This window comes from Rhinatrema bivittatum, chromosome 3 (assembly GCF_901001135.1).
Source record: "Rhinatrema bivittatum chromosome 3, aRhiBiv1.1, whole genome shotgun sequence".
In the NCBI taxonomy this organism is placed as follows: Eukaryota; Metazoa; Chordata; class Amphibia; order Gymnophiona; family Rhinatrematidae; genus Rhinatrema; species Rhinatrema bivittatum.
The window spans coordinates 36,646,212-36,665,499 of record NC_042617.1 but is presented as its reverse complement, the minus strand read 5'-3'; the positions used below and the strand labels follow the sequence as shown (position 1 = coordinate 36,665,499).

The 19,288-nt window shown below is 42.5% G+C and overlaps 1 protein-coding gene across 10 annotated transcripts in view; it reads left to right on the top strand.

Moving 5' to 3' along the window:
* DISP1 (dispatched RND transporter family member 1) overlaps window positions 1-19,288 on the top strand; it is a 429,672-nt gene that overhangs the window by 308,953 nt on the left and 101,431 nt on the right. For 8 of the 10 annotated variants that reach the window (XM_029593118.1, XM_029593122.1, XM_029593125.1 and 5 more), the window contains one exon: window positions 488-613. The exons of the other annotated variants lie outside the window; for them this stretch is intronic. In XM_029593118.1, coding sequence (XP_029448978.1) covers window positions 488-613 — 126 coding nt within the window. The remainder of the gene's footprint in view (window positions 1-487; window positions 614-19,288) is intronic. 10 annotated transcript variants of the gene reach the window in all.

Genomic DNA, 19,288 nt, shown 5'->3' with positions numbered 1-19,288 from the left:
TGCAAGCAGAGACTCGTTGACTTGACAGTGGGTGACGGCGCCCTTAGCAGTTAGCCGGGAGGGATGGCGGCGTTCCCTTTCTAGCCCAGGCTCCTGCAGCTGCTCAGGCCTAGGAATGCTCTTGAAAGAGAGAGAGAGAGGGAGAAAACCTTCATCCCTCCTCTTTTGATGGTAGCAAGGTTCTCGCGTGAGCTGCACCTTGTACGGGAGAGCATGCCTGAAGAAAGAAAGTAAAATCTCGGTGGATCTTTGATGCATAAACGAACAAATGAAGTTCTCCGTGTACCCCGTTATTTCCCGTTAGAGCACCCTGTTTACAAATGGCTCTACCCGTCCTGTATCTGTGGGAGAATCCCTACTGACGAAGGCCATAATGACTGCACGTATTCCTTAATCTGTAATTGTTCTAGATGCATTTCTTAGCATATAAAATGGTAAGCTGGTAACTGGTTTTCTTCTTCATTCATGCCATCTCTGATTTGTGAAGTCAGCAATCTACGGGTGTACGGACGAACCCATTGCATCCTAAGAATATTTTACAACTCCTGAGGCTGAGCAGTGCGAGTCAGTCCGTCTTTTATTATTCTGTATTTCATCGGCCGCACCTCAACAGGTAAGGATCCCTTTGTAGGTACAGAGCTCCTCGGGTGGGCCTAATTCAACTGAAAGAAAAGGCGGTGGTGGAAACCTTTAAAATATTCATTGAAGAAAGCCGCAAGTCTTTATTAGTCAACTTGAAAAAAAAAAAAAAGAAACCCCACGTCACAACCATTTGGCTCTTCAGGATATCCACAAGGAGTAGGCATGAGGAAGATCTGCTTATTCTGTTGCATGTGGCGTTTGATGCGCTTTTGTAAACCCCCCCTTGAATGTTCTGTTATGGTCCAGGGAGCCGGCGTAGAGGTTTTGGCAAAAAGAAACAAGTAGTTGGCCTTGCAGACCCAGTACATGCGAGTTTTATCTCGCACAATACTCCTTGTGGATGTCCCGAAAATGCCCCTGGCTGTGGAGTCGGTAGGCCGGCTTTGGGGGAGCCCGCGGGTGCAGCTGTTCCCCTCCACGGCCGGAGTCTGATGGATTCAGAGTTACAGGCCGGGAGTGGGAGGTTCTGGGACCCCCGCACTGGGCTGCACACAAGGTCTAAGGCGCAGCTTCCAAACGCTGGAATGCAGTCGTCCTTTTCACCAAAGAGAATGTCTTGTTTGTCAAGGGGGAGGGGGAGGGAAGGTGGGCTGGGGAAGGGGGAAACCATCCCTTTAAACTTAAGGCTGTCGAAATGCTGCAAAGTGGAAAAACAAGAAAAATCTTTAACTGCCTCATCTTTTTTTTTTTTTTTTTTGCAGTTTACTGTTAGTCATTTGGCAGACATCATACGAGCAGACAGGAATAAGAAGCTCTTGTTTAAAGAATGATGGAAAAAAAAAAAAGAAAACGAATCGCGTAAAGCAAGATTTGCCAAATAGCAAGCTTAATAATAAAGCTTTGTTATGGAACGGTTCCATCCTCCATTCCAGGGAAAGGATAATTGCTATCTAGTGTGTTCTCTTAAGAGCTGTCTGCAATTTAAATTAAAAAGTTAGAAAAAAAAAAAAAGAGCATTTTAAGAGGATTTAATTGGCTCCATATAAAAAGCTTTCCTTCACAGGTTCCCATCTCAAAAAGAGAGTCCTGATTTAAAGACATATAGAGCTTGTTACAAGTACTGCCTCAGAGGGCTTTGGTAGCTGTTTTCTGCACATCGTTTTCTGTATCACGATCCATGTGAGTTGTAAAACGACAGTCATGTGTGGTTTTAAGGTGAATAGATTTTGTTTTACATTTTCAGCCAGTTGAAGAGGAGAGGAGTAGCCGAGCAGCTCAAGCATTGCACGATGAGTCAGGCGATGTCCTGGGAAATATGTTCAAACTTCATTTTTACCACTCATTCTCTGTGTGATTTTTGAGCAAGACATTTTAAGCCCCCTGTGCCTCACTCACTCACTCTGTGATCCTGAGCGAGACATCCCCTGAATGGGATCTGGAGATGATGATATCTGATGACCTTAAGAAGGCCAGTCAGGTAGATAAGGCAACATCAAAAGCCAGGAAGCTTCTTGGCTGCATAGGGAAAGGAATGATCAGCAGAAAAAGGGAGGCAATATTGCCCCTGTGTGGGTCCCTGGTGAGACCTCACTTGGAATACTGTGTGCAATTCTAGTGACTGCATCTTCCAAAGGAAATAAACAGGGTGGAGTCGATCCAGAGGGTGGCTACTAAAATGGTCAGTGGTCTTTATTTTATAGGATATGAGGTCAGACTTAAAGATCTAAGCTTGCATATCCTAAAGGAAAGGCAAGAGAGGGGAGATGTGATAGACATTTAAATATCTCCAAGGTCGTCTCTTCTCCTTCAGATTGGAGAAGAGACGACTGAGGGGGGATATGATAGTAGAGGTGTTTAAAATCATGAGAGGTCTAGAACGGGTAGATGCGAATCGGTTATTTACTCTTTTGGATAGTAGAAAGACTAGGGGGCACTCCATGAAGTTAGCATGGGGCACATTTAAAACTAATCAGAGAAAGTTCTTTTTTACTCAACGCACAATTAAACTCTGGAATTTGTTGCCAGAGAATGTGGTTCGTGCAGTTAGTATAGCTGTGTTTAAAAAAGGATTGGATAAGTTCTTGGAGGAGAAGTCCATTACCTGCTATTAAGTTCACTTAGAGAATAGCCACTGCCATTAGCAATGGTTACATGGAATAGACTTAGTTTTTGGGTACTTGCCAGGTTCTTATGGCCTGGATTGGCCACTGTTGGAAACAGGATGCTGGGCTTGATGGACCCTTGGTCTGACCCAGTATGGCATTTTCTTATGTTCTTATGTAGGAGCTGAGTGAGCCTTTTTCAGCAGAAGAGAGGATCTAGAGTAAGGGGTCATGTGATGATGGTGAGAGGAGGTAGACTCAAGAGTAATCAAAGGAAATTTTTATTTAGAGAGGGAGTGATAGATGCATGGAATAGCCTCCCAGTGGAGGAGGAGACAAGGACAGTATCTGAATTCAAGAAAGCAAGGGATAAGTATAGAGCAGGGGTGCTCAAACCGATCCTACGGGCCTCCTCAACCAGTTGGGTTTTCAGGATATCCCTAATGAATATGCATGAAAAATATTTACATACACAAGAGGTAATGCATGCAAATGCATCTCATGCATATTCATTAGGGATATCCTGAAAACCGACTGGCAGGGGGGAGGGGCCCATAGGATCAGCTTGAGAACCCTGGTATAGAGGATCTCTAAGGGAGTGGTAGGGACTTAGAGCTGAGCAGTTGATGTGGATGGAAAATTATAGGCCATATGGTCTTTTTCTGATGTCACATTTCTAAGTTTTATGTTTCTATGTTTCTGTTCTCCTGTATCTCGTTAACTAACTGTGACCTTAAGAGAATCTCTTTAACCTCCTGTGCCTCACTCACTCACGCTCCGTGACCCTGGGTGAGTCACTTCATCCTCCTGTGCCTCACTCACTCACGCTCCGTGACCCTGGGTGAGTCACTTCATCCTCCTGTGCCTCACTCACTCACGCTCCGTGACCCTGGGTGAGTCACTTCATCCTCCTGTGCCTCACTCACTCACGCTCCGTGACCCTGGGTGAGTCACTTCATCCTCCTGTGCCTCACTCACTCACGCTCCGGGACCCTGGGTGAGTCACTTCATCCTCCTGTGCCTCACTCACTCACGCTCCGTGACCCTGGGTGAGTCACTTCATCCTCCTGTGCCTCACTCACTCACGCTCCCTGACCCTGGGTGAGTCACTTCATCCTCCTGTGCCTCACTCACTCACGCTCCCTGACCCTGGGTGAGTCACTTCATCTCCCTGTGCTTTTGGACCCAGTTTAAAACAAGGAATTGGACTTCATCTGGCTTTCCTGATCAAGTAGAAAAAGCAATAATGAAACTCTGCGGGGAGCTTACAGGTCCACAATACAAAGGAGGCCTGTGGGTAATTTGTATCGTCAGCTTGCAGAGAATTCCCGGGAGATGCAGCAACCACACTGAGTAGCAACATTTCATGCTACTCAACACATTGCTTGATTTCAGATGTGATGCACTGAGCTTTTTATGACCTTGGCTTTGCTGTGAAAGTTTTGAGGTGAGGGCTTAACTATGTAGGATGTAGTAGGGATTGTTTATGGGGGAATGTTCTGTGTGTGTGGACACGAGAGAGGGGCCTGCCAGTGTAGTCTAGGAGAGTCTTGGAAGTACATGATGACATTTCCGTAATGTTAATAGCAGTAAACTGAATGTGGTACATTAGTTGCATACATGCCGAAATGTTGGGATCTGAGAGGAGTGCTACAGCCTCAATATGTTGGTCAGTGAGAATGGAAAGCAGTATTCTTGTTAAAATAAGTAAATGGGATTAAATGATAGGTTAAATGTTTGCAGAGAAGGGAAAATACAGAAATGTATCAGGAATAAGCAAGAGAGTGAGACTGGAGAGCAAATGAGTGGACGATAAAAGGGAAGCGGATTGTTCCAATATGCTTCGAATATATAGCATTTGATTCATCAAGATCTTTTCCCATAGACGCAGAATGTTAGATCGCTGTTTTTAGAGATAAAGGGAGGAAGTGTAAGGCCTTTTATGAGCAATGCAGAGTATGGGAAGAGAAGGTTGAATAGCAAACTTCTTTTACAGGTCTTCTGTAACTCCTGAGGCCAAATATTTGTTAAAGGGTAATTATATATTTCATAGTTCTGGCAGAATTTGATTGCAGAAGTTGCAAAAGGTCTGGTGCATGATGGTGCTGAAAAGATAAACCGTGTTGTACAGTACAGTGAAAGTATCCTAGAGGAGTTAGATTTAAGCAAATTGTCTATAAAAAATTCTTGTGAAATCAGTAGAAATATATAATTGCACACTGAAAAATCCTCTTAAAACATGGACTTTTTAACCACAGCTTATAAAACCAGTTTTCACCTTTACTCTGTGCTCTGGATTTATAACTAGGTTATGAGGGGAATTTTTTTTTTTTTAATATTAAGTTTTGAAATACCTGGGGTAAAAGTTATCAAAACTTGTGGTGGTGTTCAATCTGCTGTGATTAAAAAAAAAAAAAATGCCTGTGTGCTTTCCATATTTGTGGATTATCTGCCCCTGAAAGCTGTGCAGAAATCAGAGGACGTAATTATACGCTGATGTCAGATCCAATTGAAGTCATTCCTCTGCAGAACAAGACTTGCATTAATTTGATCGCTGAGCTTTTGGTATTCCAGTCTTGCACTCCTGTGAGGTATTTCAAGTCCTCGCCTTTCGGTGAGTGCTGCTTTCAAACAGGAATGTCTGAAAAAATTACCATGAGGCCATCCAGAGGTTTTCAGAAGTGGAGTCCTGTGTATCATCTGAAGTCAAAAGATAACGCCTGCAACATTGCACTACTCCCTCACATTTTCTCATACAGTTGTCTTAAAACAAACCAGATACTTGAAATATGTGGACATCTGCAAGAGTAACTGGTGGTGTTTTGAACTAAACTGTCTGAACATTTGTACTGAATTGGACAGAATTTGGTTAATGCAGATTAGAGTTGACTTTACAGATAAGGAAAAAAAATTGCAAAGTATTTCTTACTGTAAAAGGCTTGCTGCCTTTTTGTTAAATCATCAGTTTTGCAAGCAATCAGGCCGATTCAGTACGGTTGGACACGTGTTTTCAACGTGCTAGCGAGGGGTAATAGCGCGTCAAACGCGCGTCCAAACCCCCCCGAAACTAATAGCGCCCGCAACATGCAAATGCATGTTGATGGCCCTATTAGTTATTCCCGTGCGATTCAGAAAGTAAAATGTGCAGCCAAGCCGCACATTTTACTTTCAGAAATTAGGGCCTACCCAAAGGCAGGTGTTAATTTCTCTCGGCTCCGGGAAAATGCACAGAAAAGCAGTAAAAACTGCTTTTCTGTGCACCCTCCGACTTAATATCAAGTCCCAAAAGTAAAAAAAAAATAATTTAAAATTTAAAGTCAGCCTGCGGCCCGCAGGTCGGAAGACAGATGCTCAATTTTGCCGGCATCCGGTTTCCGAACCCGTGGCTGTCAGCGGGTTCAAGAACCGACGCCGGTAAAATTGAGCGTCTGCTGTCAAACCCGCTGACAGCTGCCGCTCCTGTCAAAAAAGAGGCGCTAGGGATGCGCTAGTGTCCCTAGCGCCTCCTTTTACCGCAGGCCCTAATTAGCATAATTTTATTTACTGTATCGCGCGCACAGGGCACTGGCCTGTGCGCACGCCAGGAGAGCGGGCGCTCACCAGCTCTCCCGCGTTTCTTTCTGTATCGGCCTGTTAGAAACAATAAGAAGCATGGTTCTTGGGACTGATATATTTCAAAAATCTTTCTTCTACAGATTTATTCCAGAAATATCTGCTTTGGAAATAATTTTTTTTAAAAGTTTCTTTTGTTGAATGTTAACATAAAACAATCAATATCTTGCCATAATAAAATCAAAATTTGCAAAGAAAAAAACAAAGGAAGAAAGCATGCTCATTCATCTTGTAACTAAAGTTCACAAATTAAGTAATCATATCCCAAAGTGACTATTCGTAGCAAATTGATTACCAACTGAACCAATATCAAAACCATGGTCAGAAAAGATGTACATAAGAGAAGGAAAATAAACACTATGGGGCTAATTTTGTAAGAGCCCACCCAAATATGAATCTTACAAACTTAGAGGTAGATTTACTAAGCTGCAATAAGACTATATGCATGGAAAACAGTGCTTAACGTGCAATAAGTGTGTTGTTTATTTTGTGATATAGCCATATCGCAGCGATATCGCGCAATATTGTGTTTAAAAAAAAATTCCCACCCCTATTGAAATTAGCTGCTTTGCAAAGATTTGCATGCATAAAATTAACTAATGCCTGAAGACCTGAGGATGGCCAATGTAAATTCAATCTTTTAAAAGGAGTCCAGGAGTGATCTGAAAACTATAGATCGGTGAGACTGACTTCAGTGCTGGGAAAAATCATGGAAACAATTCTAAAGAACAAAATCACAGAACAAATAGAAAGACATGGTTTAATGAGACACAGTCAACATGGATTTACCCAAGGGAAGTCTTGCCTCACCAATCTGCTACATTTTTGAAGGGGTTAATAAACATGTGAGCCAGGGGATGTGGTGTATTTGGATTTTCAGAAGCCATTTGCCAAAGTGCCCCATGAGGGACTTCTGAGAAAATTAAAAAGTCACGGGATAGAAGACAATGTCCTATTGTGGATTGCAAACTAATTAAAAGATAGGAAACAAAGTAGGAATAAATGTTCAGTTTTCTCAGTGGAAAAGGGTAAACGGTGGAGTGCCTCGGGGGATCTGTACTGGGACCAGTGCCTTTAATATATTTATAAATGATCTGGAAAGGGGAATGATGAGTGACGTGATCAAATTTGTAGATGACTTAAAATTATTCCAAGTTCTTAAATCAGAAGCAGATTGTGAAAAATTGCAGAAGAACCTCGCAAGACTGGAAGACTAGACATTTAAATGGCAAATGAAATTTAATGTGGACAAGTGCAAAATGATGTATGTACATGAGGAAAAGTATCCCACAGTGTAGTTACAAGATGTTAGGTTCAATATTAGGAGTTACTACCCAAGAAAAGGACCTGGGCATCACACTGAATAAAACTTTGTCTTTGGTTCAGTGTGTGGCAGCGGTAAAAAAGTTAACAATGTTAAGAATTAGTAGGAAAAGAATGGAGAATAAAATATTGAATGTCATAATGCCTCCATATTGCTCTTTGGCAAAGCCGCACCTAGATTATTGTGTGTAGTTATGGTCATTACATCTCAAAAAAGATATAGTTGCATTGGAAAAGGTACAAAGAAGGGTGACCAAATGATAAATGGGATAGAACAGCTCCCTTATGAGGAAAGGCTAAAGAACTTAGACCTGTTCAGCTTGGAGATTGGATGGCTGATGGAGTATATGATACAGGTTTATAATATCATAAGTGAAATAAAATGGGTAAATATAAATTGGTTATTTACTCTTTCAAAAATAGAAGGACTAGGGAACACTTGATGAAGTTAGTAAGTAGGACATTCAAAACAAATCAGAGAAAGTTCTTTTTCACTCAACACAGAATTAAGTTCTGGAATTCATTGCCAGAGGATGTGGTTAAGACAGCATAGCTGGATTTAAAAAAAAGGCTTGAACAAGTTTCTGGAAGAGAAGTCAGGAAGCTAACCTCCCAGACCAGGGCAACCTTTTTGTTACATGTAAACCGGATTGATTTGTATTGCATACAGGAATTCCGGTATATAAAAATTAAAAATAAATAAATAAATAAATAGTCTTAAAAAATAGCCAATCCTTATCACTGAGCAGTAGCAGCATGGGATCTGTTTACAGTTTGCGTTCTTGCCAAGTACTTATGACCTGGATTGGCCACGGTTGGAAACTGAACACTGGGCTTGATGGACCCTCAGTCTAACCCAGTATGGCAACTTCTTACGCTGTTATGTTCTTAAATCAGCTAATGCCTAGTTAATCTAATGCAAATAAAATCTCAATACTGGCTTAAAAAAAAAAATCCAGCTGTGCTATTTTATCACATTTCAAGGAGTTGTAGTTATTTTTTCCCAGGGATACTGGGACACTAACACTCATCCTGATGTTCCTGGGATGCCTCTTAAAGGGAAATGTGGCCCAAAAGTACCCCCCACCACCACAAAGTTTCAGACTCCCCACCAGGCGTCTTGTGAGATCCCTGCCCAATCCTTTGCCACATAGAGAGGTGGCACAGCCTAACAAAAGTTATTAAAAAAAAAACCAAAACAAAACCATAGTTAATTTTGTACAACAGCACCCTACCCCTTTCCCAAACTCCTCCCCTTTCCAAGTAAATGACCCAGATTCCAAAACCCAGCCCCTCTTCCATAGATTCAATCCCTAGCTTCTAGTGGGCCTCCCCCTCCCACCCTTAGCAAGAAAATAGGCCCTGGACCCCTTCCCCCCACCCTCTTGCAATTGAGATTGTACTCTTCCTTACCCTCAGCCCCCCCAGTAGACCGCAGCCATCACTCTCCCCTTTCCCTCTGCTCCAAAGATACTATCAAGCCTGCCCCCCTCTGTCCAGCCACTGACCCTTCCAGGCATTTGACTCTGCACCGCTGATGGCCCCTTCCTCCATTCCGTGCAGGCAGATGCCCAGCTGTTGATATCTCTCCTTCCTCCCTTCTGTTGATGAAAGGCATTGGGCCCGGGACAGTCTTCCTAATTTCCACACACACAAGGATGGCCATGCTTAAGGAGGGCTTAAATTAAACTAAGCATTTGAGATAATAGAAAATCTTAACACAGGAGTCTCTACTGCAGAGCTTCCCAAATTGTGGGTCGGGACCCCAAACAGGGTCACACAACCTCCAGCCGGGGTCACAAAGGGCAGTCCTCTCCAGACATCACCAGCAGCAGAAGAGGTGGAAATCAGCATGGGATCTTTGAGCTAGCGTGCACTCTCGGGTCCTGCAAAGGTCCCACCCTTGCTTGAGTTTCCACGTTAACAGGAAGCCATGTGTGAGGAGGGACTGGGGCCACTGCAGGGCCCGTGAGCTTTTACTGGCTCGCAGATCCTGTGCTGACTTTCATTACTAACGCTGCTGCCAGTTGCAGATCAACATCAGGCATTGGACCAGCCAATGGGGAAGAGTGGGCAGAGTGTGCACAGGTCTGTGCAGGTTGTCACTCCTCTTATCCTCTCCCATCACTGAACTTACCTAAGAGAAAAATGTTGCTCCTGTCATCAGCCTGCCCTCTCTTCCCATTAGCCGTCATCCACTTATCACCTGAGACTGAAAGGAAAATGTTGCTGCTGATCCTAGTCAAGGGGGTGTGTGGATGGGGGCTGTTTGAAGGGGAGTACTTGCCAGGTTCCTGTGACCTGGATTGGCCACTGTTGGAAGCAGGATGCTGGGCTTGATGGACCCTTGGTCTGACCCAGTGTGGCATTTTCTTATGTTCTTAGGGATCAGATACAGGAAGGGTTTGAGGGTTGGATCAGTGGGAGAGGGATTGGCTGTGGAAGGTGAGAGGGGGGATGCAAGAGAGGAGGTAGGGGTTAGAGTATCAACTGGGGAGGTATGTGAGAAAAGAGAGGAAGGGGATGACAGATGATCAACTGGGGGATGTAAGAGGGGATCAGCTGGAGGGGCAGAGGTTGAGAGGCCCTCTGGAGGGGGGATGGAGGTTGAGAGAGGGGATCAGTTGGAGTGCAGGAATGGTGAGTGGAGGGATTGTTGGAGGCGAGCTACACCCCCACTAATTAGGTTTGCTTGTCCTCTGGGGTTGTGTGAATTTTCAAGTGCCAAAATGAGGTCACATTGGCTAAAAGTTTGGGAAGCCCTGCTCTACTGATTGATTAAACACAGGGCTCTTCCACACTGCGTACACAAAATACTCTGTCTTAAGTGGAAGGTTCATTCTTGTTATGGTTTGTGCAAAAGAAACACATTTGGAGACAGTCCAAGAGGGACCAATATTGACCAACAGATTACTTTATTCTGAGGAATATATTACTTTGTAGCCACTGGTGGTAGTGAGCCTCTAGGCAATTACAAAATTTCCACCATGTAGTGTCGAAACAATTCATAAAGCTTTATAGATGAAAGTTTGGGCACATTAACCAATCTAAGATTCCCTCACTTCAATCTATTTAGCTTTATGCTTCAGGATTTGCAAAGGGTTTAACATAAACAAACTGAGCACCCTAAAGTGACCGACTGGGTTATAAACTAGTTGAGTGGGAGGTGAGAAAGGGGAGTGGTAAACACGTTTCACACCGAGAAAAGGGGGGTCAACAGTTTTATGCCCTATGGATCAGTCTTTGGTCTGGTTTGCTCCGATATTTTTGTTAGCGATATTGGAGAAAGGCTATCTGGAAAGCTTTGCCATTTTGCAGATGATACTAAAATTTGGAAGGTGTGGAAAACGTGAGGAGTGCTCTAGTGAAGCTTGAGTAATGGTCTAGAATGTGGCAGCTAGATTTTTATGCAAAAAAAAAAAATGCAGAGTTATGCATTTGGGGCCGTATTTTCAAAGCTCTACACGTGTAAATCGGGTTATGAGCGCCGGGGCTCCAAAAAGGGGGCAGGGCGGGGTGAGAGGATCATATGCCAGCAGGCTGCCAGCGTGCACAACCTACGTCTGCCTGGAGGCAGGTGCAGAAGGTAAAATAGAATTCGGGGGGGGGGGGGTTTAGGATAGGGCTAGGGGGGAAATAGGTTAGGGGAAGGGGTGGGAAGGTTAGATTAGGGGGAAGGGAAGTTCCATCACAGGTCGCTCCGAAATCGGAGCGGCCTGGGAGGGAACGGGTGAAGGCTGTGGGTGCCGGCGCGCGCGCGCAGGGTGCACAATTATGCACCCTGTGCGCGCGCGCCGACCCCTATTTTATAGCATGCGCGCACCTGCGCGGGCATGTTATTATATTGGGCATCCATGTGTGCGTGCCGGGTAGCGTGCACACATGTACGCCCGTGTGCTTCTTTGCAAATCTACCCCTTGGGTTGTGAAAAACCCAAGGGCCCAGTACAATATAGTGGGTGAAGTTCTTCCGAAATAATAACAAGAGCGGAATCTGGGGGTGATTATATATGATGATCTTAAAGTGGCCAAGCTGGGTAGCAAGAAGGTTGCTTGGGTGCTTAGGGAAAGGAAAAAAGCAGCAGAAACAAGGTGATATTGCCTCTTTTTATAAATCTCTGGTGAAACCTCATTTGAAGTATGTGTACGGTTCTGGAGATCGCACCTTCAAAACTATATAAACCGAATGGAGTCAATCGAGAGGGCAATAAAATGGTTCATGGTCTTAGTCATAAAGCATGTGGGGACCGACTTAAAGATCTGAGCAAGTATCTTGGAGCAAAGGAGGGAAAAGGGGATTTGATAAAGATATTTAAATACTTCCAGGGAATATGTGCACAGGAGGGTAAGCCTTTGTAAATGGGATAGTGTCTTGGGAACAAGGGGTCATGGGATGAGGTTGAAAGGGTGTAGACATGGGAGTAATCTAAGTGAATATTTCATTACAGATAGGATGGTGGACACAAGGAGACAAACATAGTATCAGAATTTAAAAAACCAAAAACATAGGACAAACGCAGAGGATCTCAGAGGAAGAAGGGACTATAAAACTGAATGTGAGATACAGATGGGTAGACAGGATGTGTTGTATGATCTTTATCTGCTATCATGTTCTCTATTTCTGTTTTCCTCAGACATTAAGATAGCATTACCTTTTGTACAAATTTCTCTTTTAAATTTTCCCATTTCCTGACTCAATCAGCCTATGTTTTGACATCATTTTATAGTCTAAATTAGAAAGTGCAAATCAAAGTTTCAAGAATAATCTCCTTTGTGAGAACAAGAATATTCAGATCTCCTTCAGGTGATAAAATCCCCTTGGGCAAATCCAAATCAGAAAACAATCTAAAAGATCTTTACCCAGAGTTGAAAAGATGCAAAGTTTTTTCCCCACTGTATGTTATGGGATATGAACTCTGGCACTGGCTCCAAGCCGCTCTGAATATGTCCAAAAGATGCTGCTGTAAAACTTGATATGGCTTGTTCTTGTAGTACGGGCCTTGTTTTCAAAGCACCAATGACAAAACCAACCAAACCAGAGGATCCCCTCCAAAACCAACATTTGCCCCAGTACACAAGCCCACAAAAAAGGGGGAGAGACTCCGCACTCGGAGGAAGTTCTCCATCCTAGGCCGCCAGATGTCATCAGGCAGCACTCCAGGCTGTGCTAATGGGAGAGCTAGAGATTCTGCCAGCACCAAAGTGCCCGACAGCTGGCTGCTTCCTCACCGAAGACCCACAGAGCAGGAAGTGCTCCCGGTTCTTTTAGAGGGGTGATATCAACAGTTGGGTAGATACCTTTGGATTTACGCATGGACAAAGAGAAAAAAAAAAAAGTCATGATCGGAAATGAACAAGGTAATGCTAAAGAAGAGCACTGCATGCCAGAGTGAAGCAGTTGCCATTTTGGATGTATGTTGGAAAAAAAAAAAAAGAGGAGCACTTAGCTTAAACTTCTTTTTCAGTGGGTTTGCATGTTAGACTAAACTACATTTTTCTATAGTTTAGAATTCTGCATGGCAATGATTTAGCTCGACCACCTTGTGAAAGTGTTTACCCACAGTTGCTACAGCTAATGGCTAGTATTTAAGAGTGGGTTTTGTTTCTTCCAGAGGGGTATAGAGGGCGAAAGAATTCAAATTAATTTAGGAATGCTCAAACCTAGGCAAAGTTTAACACTTGCTCTTTTTCTGTCTATACCCTTGATGCATGTATGTTCACAGCTGATTTAATGTGAATGAGCTGTCCTCAGATCCCATGTTGATTGCCTTTGTAAAGCATGTTTTAAGAGTGCAGTGTTATGCCGGGGTCATTAAGCAGAATGAATACTGGAAGCCAGAGTGGAAAAAAAAAGAGCAATACTATTTGTTACCTGAATGCTTACTGTTGTCCATAGCATTGAGTGAAGCTGTTCTGAAAGAAAAGTAGCATAGAAAATAAATCTCTTACAGCTGTCTGCTGTATACTGGGCAGCCCGCTTTCTTAACTGTCTTTTAACCCTACTGAAGTTGTCTGCAGCTTTTAAAACCACTGACCATTTTGTTCTGTTCTCTTTCCTTCACTCATTCTGTTCTTTTTTTTGGTCTGAATTTTATTATTTTTGGATATTCTTAAGTGGTCTGGAAGGGTAGGAAACTCTTTGTCTCCAGCTACTTGCTGTCTGTGATCCCAAGGTTTATGCTCTGGGCACGTGTATGTTTGAGAAAGTATGTGATTGCATGTGTGTGCACATTGGAGAGTGTATGTATGTGAGAGGGAGAGAGAAGAACGTTTGTACACCCTCTTCCCCCACTAATTCATGACAATCTCAGGGAGTCTGGAAATCAAAAGTTCCCAGACTATGGAAAGCAAAGGATTGGTTTATTCTTATGGATTTTTACTATTGGATGTTGTTTGTTGTCTCTGCAGTTTTGAAATATTTTATTGGTACTTGGGAAATTTTTAAAAATTTGTAGATGTTTTTTAATTATTGGATATTCTTTTTGTCAGTTGTTTTGAAATGTTTATTCTTTCTCTAAGTATAGTTTTATTATTATATTTTATATTTCTTGGTTTTATTTTTTATGTAAAATTGTTTTTGTTTGTCCATTGTTGTACTACATACAGTGTTGCTTGCTGCAATTTCATGTTGAAATTGTCTGCATGTTTTTATTTATATTTTATGGTCTTTAGTCTATGTTCGGTGAGGGTTTGTCTATGTTCTGCATGTGTGACCAAGATTAGGTATTTTGCTAACTTGTAGTTTCTGTGTAGAAATGTATTGCAGCTTGGCTTGTTCTGATTTCTTGATAGGAAGTGTACTGGTGTTGTAGGGGCTAGTGTAATATTTGCTGTGTTGCCTTTTCATCAATAAGGTTGTTGCTGTTTGAGTGCTGGCAGTTAATGCTATATTGGAATGGAATTTGTACTGTATTGTAATTGTAATTCACTCTTCCAGATGATTCATGTGCCAATTTGTTGTCAGCATCAAGTTAAAGATGGCACAGTTTTTACATTTCTACAGTACTGTAACTCAAAGGCTGAATGTAAGTGGCTCTGTGATGTGCGGTGCTGTATCTACATAAAATAGAAATGACAGCAGAAAAGGACCAAACGGTTCATCCAGTCTGCCCAGCAAGCTTATGGTAGCGCCAGCCATGCCCTACAGGTCTCCCCCCCATAATGGTAGCATATGCCGTGCCATACAAGTTACCCCCATACTTAGACCTAGATTTATCATGTTGCTATAAATTTTGCATGAATAGCGCCCGTGATTTAAAAAAGGGGGCATGTTAGGGACATTTTTTAGGTACCGTCAATGCGCTATTTTATTGCTTCCGTAGGTATTTTACCGCAACGTGTGTTAAATTTATTGCACCCGCAATATTTTCACATCACAAGATGAGACGTGCCCTCACATCGTAAGTTTTGGGCTCTTCCTGGCTAGAGAGAGAGAGAGACTCTTTATAAGGCTCTCATATAAGTCAACTATTTTATACCACTGTAGGAAGGGCAACTAGTAACTCGAGGTGAGGTTTTGGGGGACAGTTTACATGCACAATCAGAGGTACGAACAGCACAGTACACATCAGTGAAGATTTGGAGCGAGGAAAGGAACACAAAGATGAGATTTGTACAATGTACTCTTGCCTTAGCTTGATAGCAGCTAGGTAGAGAGTGCTTAAAACTAGGTCAAGAGTACATTGTACAAATCTCATCTTTGTGTACCTTTTCTCACTCCAGATTACATCAAATATTCACTAATGTGTACTGTGCTGTTCGTACCTCTGATTGTGCATGTAAACCTACTCCCCAAACCCCATGTCTTCTGTATGGCCACTGGTTCAGCCCCCTTATCTCTTTTGTATGGATCAGATCTAGCACATTTGTTTTCCCAACCCTTTCACTTACTATCACTTGCATCTGATTCTTTCCCTACCAGACAGCTGTTTCAGGTTTTGGCAATTTGAATCTCTTGATTTTTATTTTTTTTTCAAATTCCCCCCCTTGGTCTTCCTACCTTGGTACTCATCTCACTGAAATGGTACAGGATGCCACCATCAGTCTGGTCTTCGGTCAGTCTGAACTTATCGGTGTTACTCCTCTGCCCCACAGCTTCCATTTGTGGTCTCTGTTTCTCTTTAAGCTTGTGAAACTGACCTACCTATCTTTCCATGGGCTTGCATCAGTTTACCTTTAATCTCTTAGCTCCATACCTTCTCTCTTGCTCTCTCCATTCCCTGTATGGCCACCTGATCACAGGACCACCCTCATACCACTCACCTGTCTATTATAGCTCTTATTGTGGCTTTGCTCTTGCTGTCCCATTCTACGGATACAACTTCCCCCAGTAGAAGTCGCAGTGCACCATCTCTTGCCATATTTCGCCATTGTCTCAAGACTCCTGTCTCTGTCTGTTGCTTCTTAGTCGCTCCTTTTATTTGTTCCCCCTTTTTGACAGCGTTTTCACCACGTTTTTTGCCAGCCTTGGTAGTAACATAAATTTCTCCCATGTATTTATTTTCTCGCTGTCGTGCACTTTCAGTAGAGATGCCTTGTGAAATATAAGAAGACTATAAACTCCATAGGTCAACCAGCACCGGCGCTTTAGGAGGAACACGGTGTTAACTGGGCTTGAAATCCACTGTCTATAGTCATTAACATTGGTGTGAAAGGATTACTGACAATTAATCAGTCCAATCATTACTTTCACATTTTTTCGTAATTGGTTTTTTTTCCCCCCTAGAATTCGAATTTCTCTAAGCTGGGTTTTCTTGCCTTGGTTAGAGGAGTCCCTGAGACCCATCTTTAGGTTGGTGCCGTGCACACCACTTGACAGTCCTGGTCTTTTGACCTTTCAGATCCCGGTGCTGTAAGTGGCAGAGACAGTTCCCATGCCCTGCTCACCTCACCTTTCCCCAAGGCAAGGAAGCTAGTTTTTAACGAGCGATCTGCTAGGCCTTTGAACTGGTGCTCTTTAGAAGAGATAATTAACCGATAATAGGAGATGCATGGGGGGGGGGGGAGAGAAACTAAGCCCCCCCCCCTTCTGGTTCAGTAATGAGTATGGGCGGCTGAGCTTCCCTTGTTCAGGATGAGCCTGGTCTGCTTGTATCACTGAGATTATGAATAAAGATTTGCAATAACACAGTCTTGTGGGCGGGGAAGCTCGCAAAGTGTTTTTTGAGGCAGGAAAGGGTATTAAAGAACGCGAGGAGACGGCTGCTTTTAAAGGCTTTCTTACTGCTGGTGGAATTAATATTGGAAGGTGCTCATTGACGCAGCGGTGCCCCCGACTCATTGCCAAATCTAAGTTTACAGGCAGTAGGAGGAGAGAGAGGAAAACAAAGGTTTTTTAAGTGAATATATGAGAAATCTGTTAGGAAAAGTTATAATAATTTTGCTTAGCTAAGAGTAAATGCTGACGAACTAACAATAAACGAATAAAGAAAAATCACCTTCTTCAAAAATTAGAATGATGTTATTGTGGGGAAAAAAACCAGCTTGATTTATTCTTATTTAATATTTAGAAATGGTGGGCACTGGTTATTTCATATTTAAACAGTCTATGGCACCAACCAGGTTACCTTGTTTTTCTAATTGTAATCATTAACTAACCACCAAGCACCTTATTTAAATATCACAGTACCACAAAAACCTGGTTCTAACTTTTTTAGAAAAATGGTTTTTTGCACTTAACAATTAACTGTTGAAATCATTATCAAGTTCAAATACACTATTTGCCATTCCGGAACTGGTTTCCAATGAAGTTGCTGAACCAGATATTGTACCTTATATCCTTGTAATGATCCCAAGTCCATAGGCTGACTTTATGTTGGCAAATCTCGTGAAAATGGTATTTTCACATGTTGTGCCCAAAAAGCAAGAACTGTAAACCACTGCAATCAATCAGGGATTGCACCTGTCTACAGGGTAAAAGGACAAAAGTAAAGCAGCCTTCATTCAAGTACCTCGGTGGTAAATTTGCAAGGTTAAGTAAAGGCGTCTTTGTTGTCCCTCAGATTCGTGAACTTTTTCAAGATGATGCATTTAACCGTGCATTGCGTGGCAAGGAAAGGTCTGCACGGAAAGCCTTTCAGTTAATGGTAACAAATTTTCTCAGAAACAACAAGCTAGACAACTACAAAGAGCTGGTGGAAAACCTCCTCAAGGCATGCAAAAGCTTTGGCTGCAACATGTTACTAAGATTTTTTTTTCCACCAAAGTGCAGAAAAGTGAGCAATGAGCACGGCGAGCAATTTCACCAGGGCATTTCAGCAATGGAAAAATGGTCTCGGGGCAAATGGAGCCCATCAATACTCGCATACTATTGCTGGACAGTTAGGGCCAGCAGCGGCACTAGGCGAGCTAGGCCTGGGCCTAGGGCACTGACCATTAGGGGGCGAATCTCTGCTCCTCTTTGCCATCACTGCTTATGGCCGAAAAAACCGAGAGGAAGGAGTTGGAGCTGTGACCGGGGGGGAGGGGAGGCGTCAGAAAGTGCTTAGGGCGCCTAATCCCCTTGCACTGGCCCTGTGGACAGTGACCAGAGATATTCCATTTAATGAATACAAGAGAGAAGCCAAGAAGAGCCAAGTAACCATTGAATAAGGACTAAACTATGTATGTGTGTGCATATATATATATATATATATATATATATATATATGCACACACATACATAAGGACACACATACATAAGGACTAAACTATGTATGTGTGTGCATATATATATATATATATATATATATATATGCACACACATACATAGTTTAGTCCTTATTCAATGGTTACTTGGCTCTTCTTGGCTTCTCTCTTGTATTCATTAAATGGAATATCTCTGGTCACTGTCCACAGGGCCAGTGCAAGGGGATTAGGCGCCCTAAGCAAATAAAATAAAATAGTTTTTGGCCTTTTGTTTCATAGTACATTTTATTTCTATAAACCTTTAGCTGATTTTTGTCTTTAAAGTGTTACATAAGCAGAACAGGTGAAATATTATGCAACCATAAATACGCGAAAAGACCTAAGTTTACAATTTATGATTAAATCTCTATCATCTACAGAATAGACATAGAAATAACATGTAAAAACTTAAATATCATGTAAATAGAAGGCAATCAGCTGGCTTAATTGTCATGAGCCACTCCTCATGAGCTATGAAACCTCGTACCTCTTCTAAGCACCTAGTCAAGCACTATCCCTAACTCTCATTTGTATCATGTTCATAGTTAACTGCCCACTCCGGCCTTTTTTTTCCAACTGCCTAAGCCTCCAAGTTTAACCTCCTTGTTGAATGTAACTTTTTTGCTTCTTCTGTTAAATGATTGTTCTTTGTTACAGTTTACCCCGTTTTGTGTAAACCGATCTGATATGGTTCTAACCATGAAGGTCGGTATAGAAAAGAGTTAAATAAATAAATATGTTTGAATTCAGCACATCAACAATAAATGGCACATTTTATAGCTGAAGTAGACTACTTCTGAAAACCTATATCAATGTTGTTAGTGTGAAATTGTCTCTTGTTCTCATGGGATAAGAGTCAATAAATCAAAGAATCTGCTTAGGGGTGGGTGGGAGGGAAAGTCGCACTTAAATTATCTATCCTGTCTTTCTATCAGGTGCACACAAACTAAAGATTAATTTGCCCCAAAATTTGACTCCCCCCCCCCCCCCCCCCAAATTTAAATC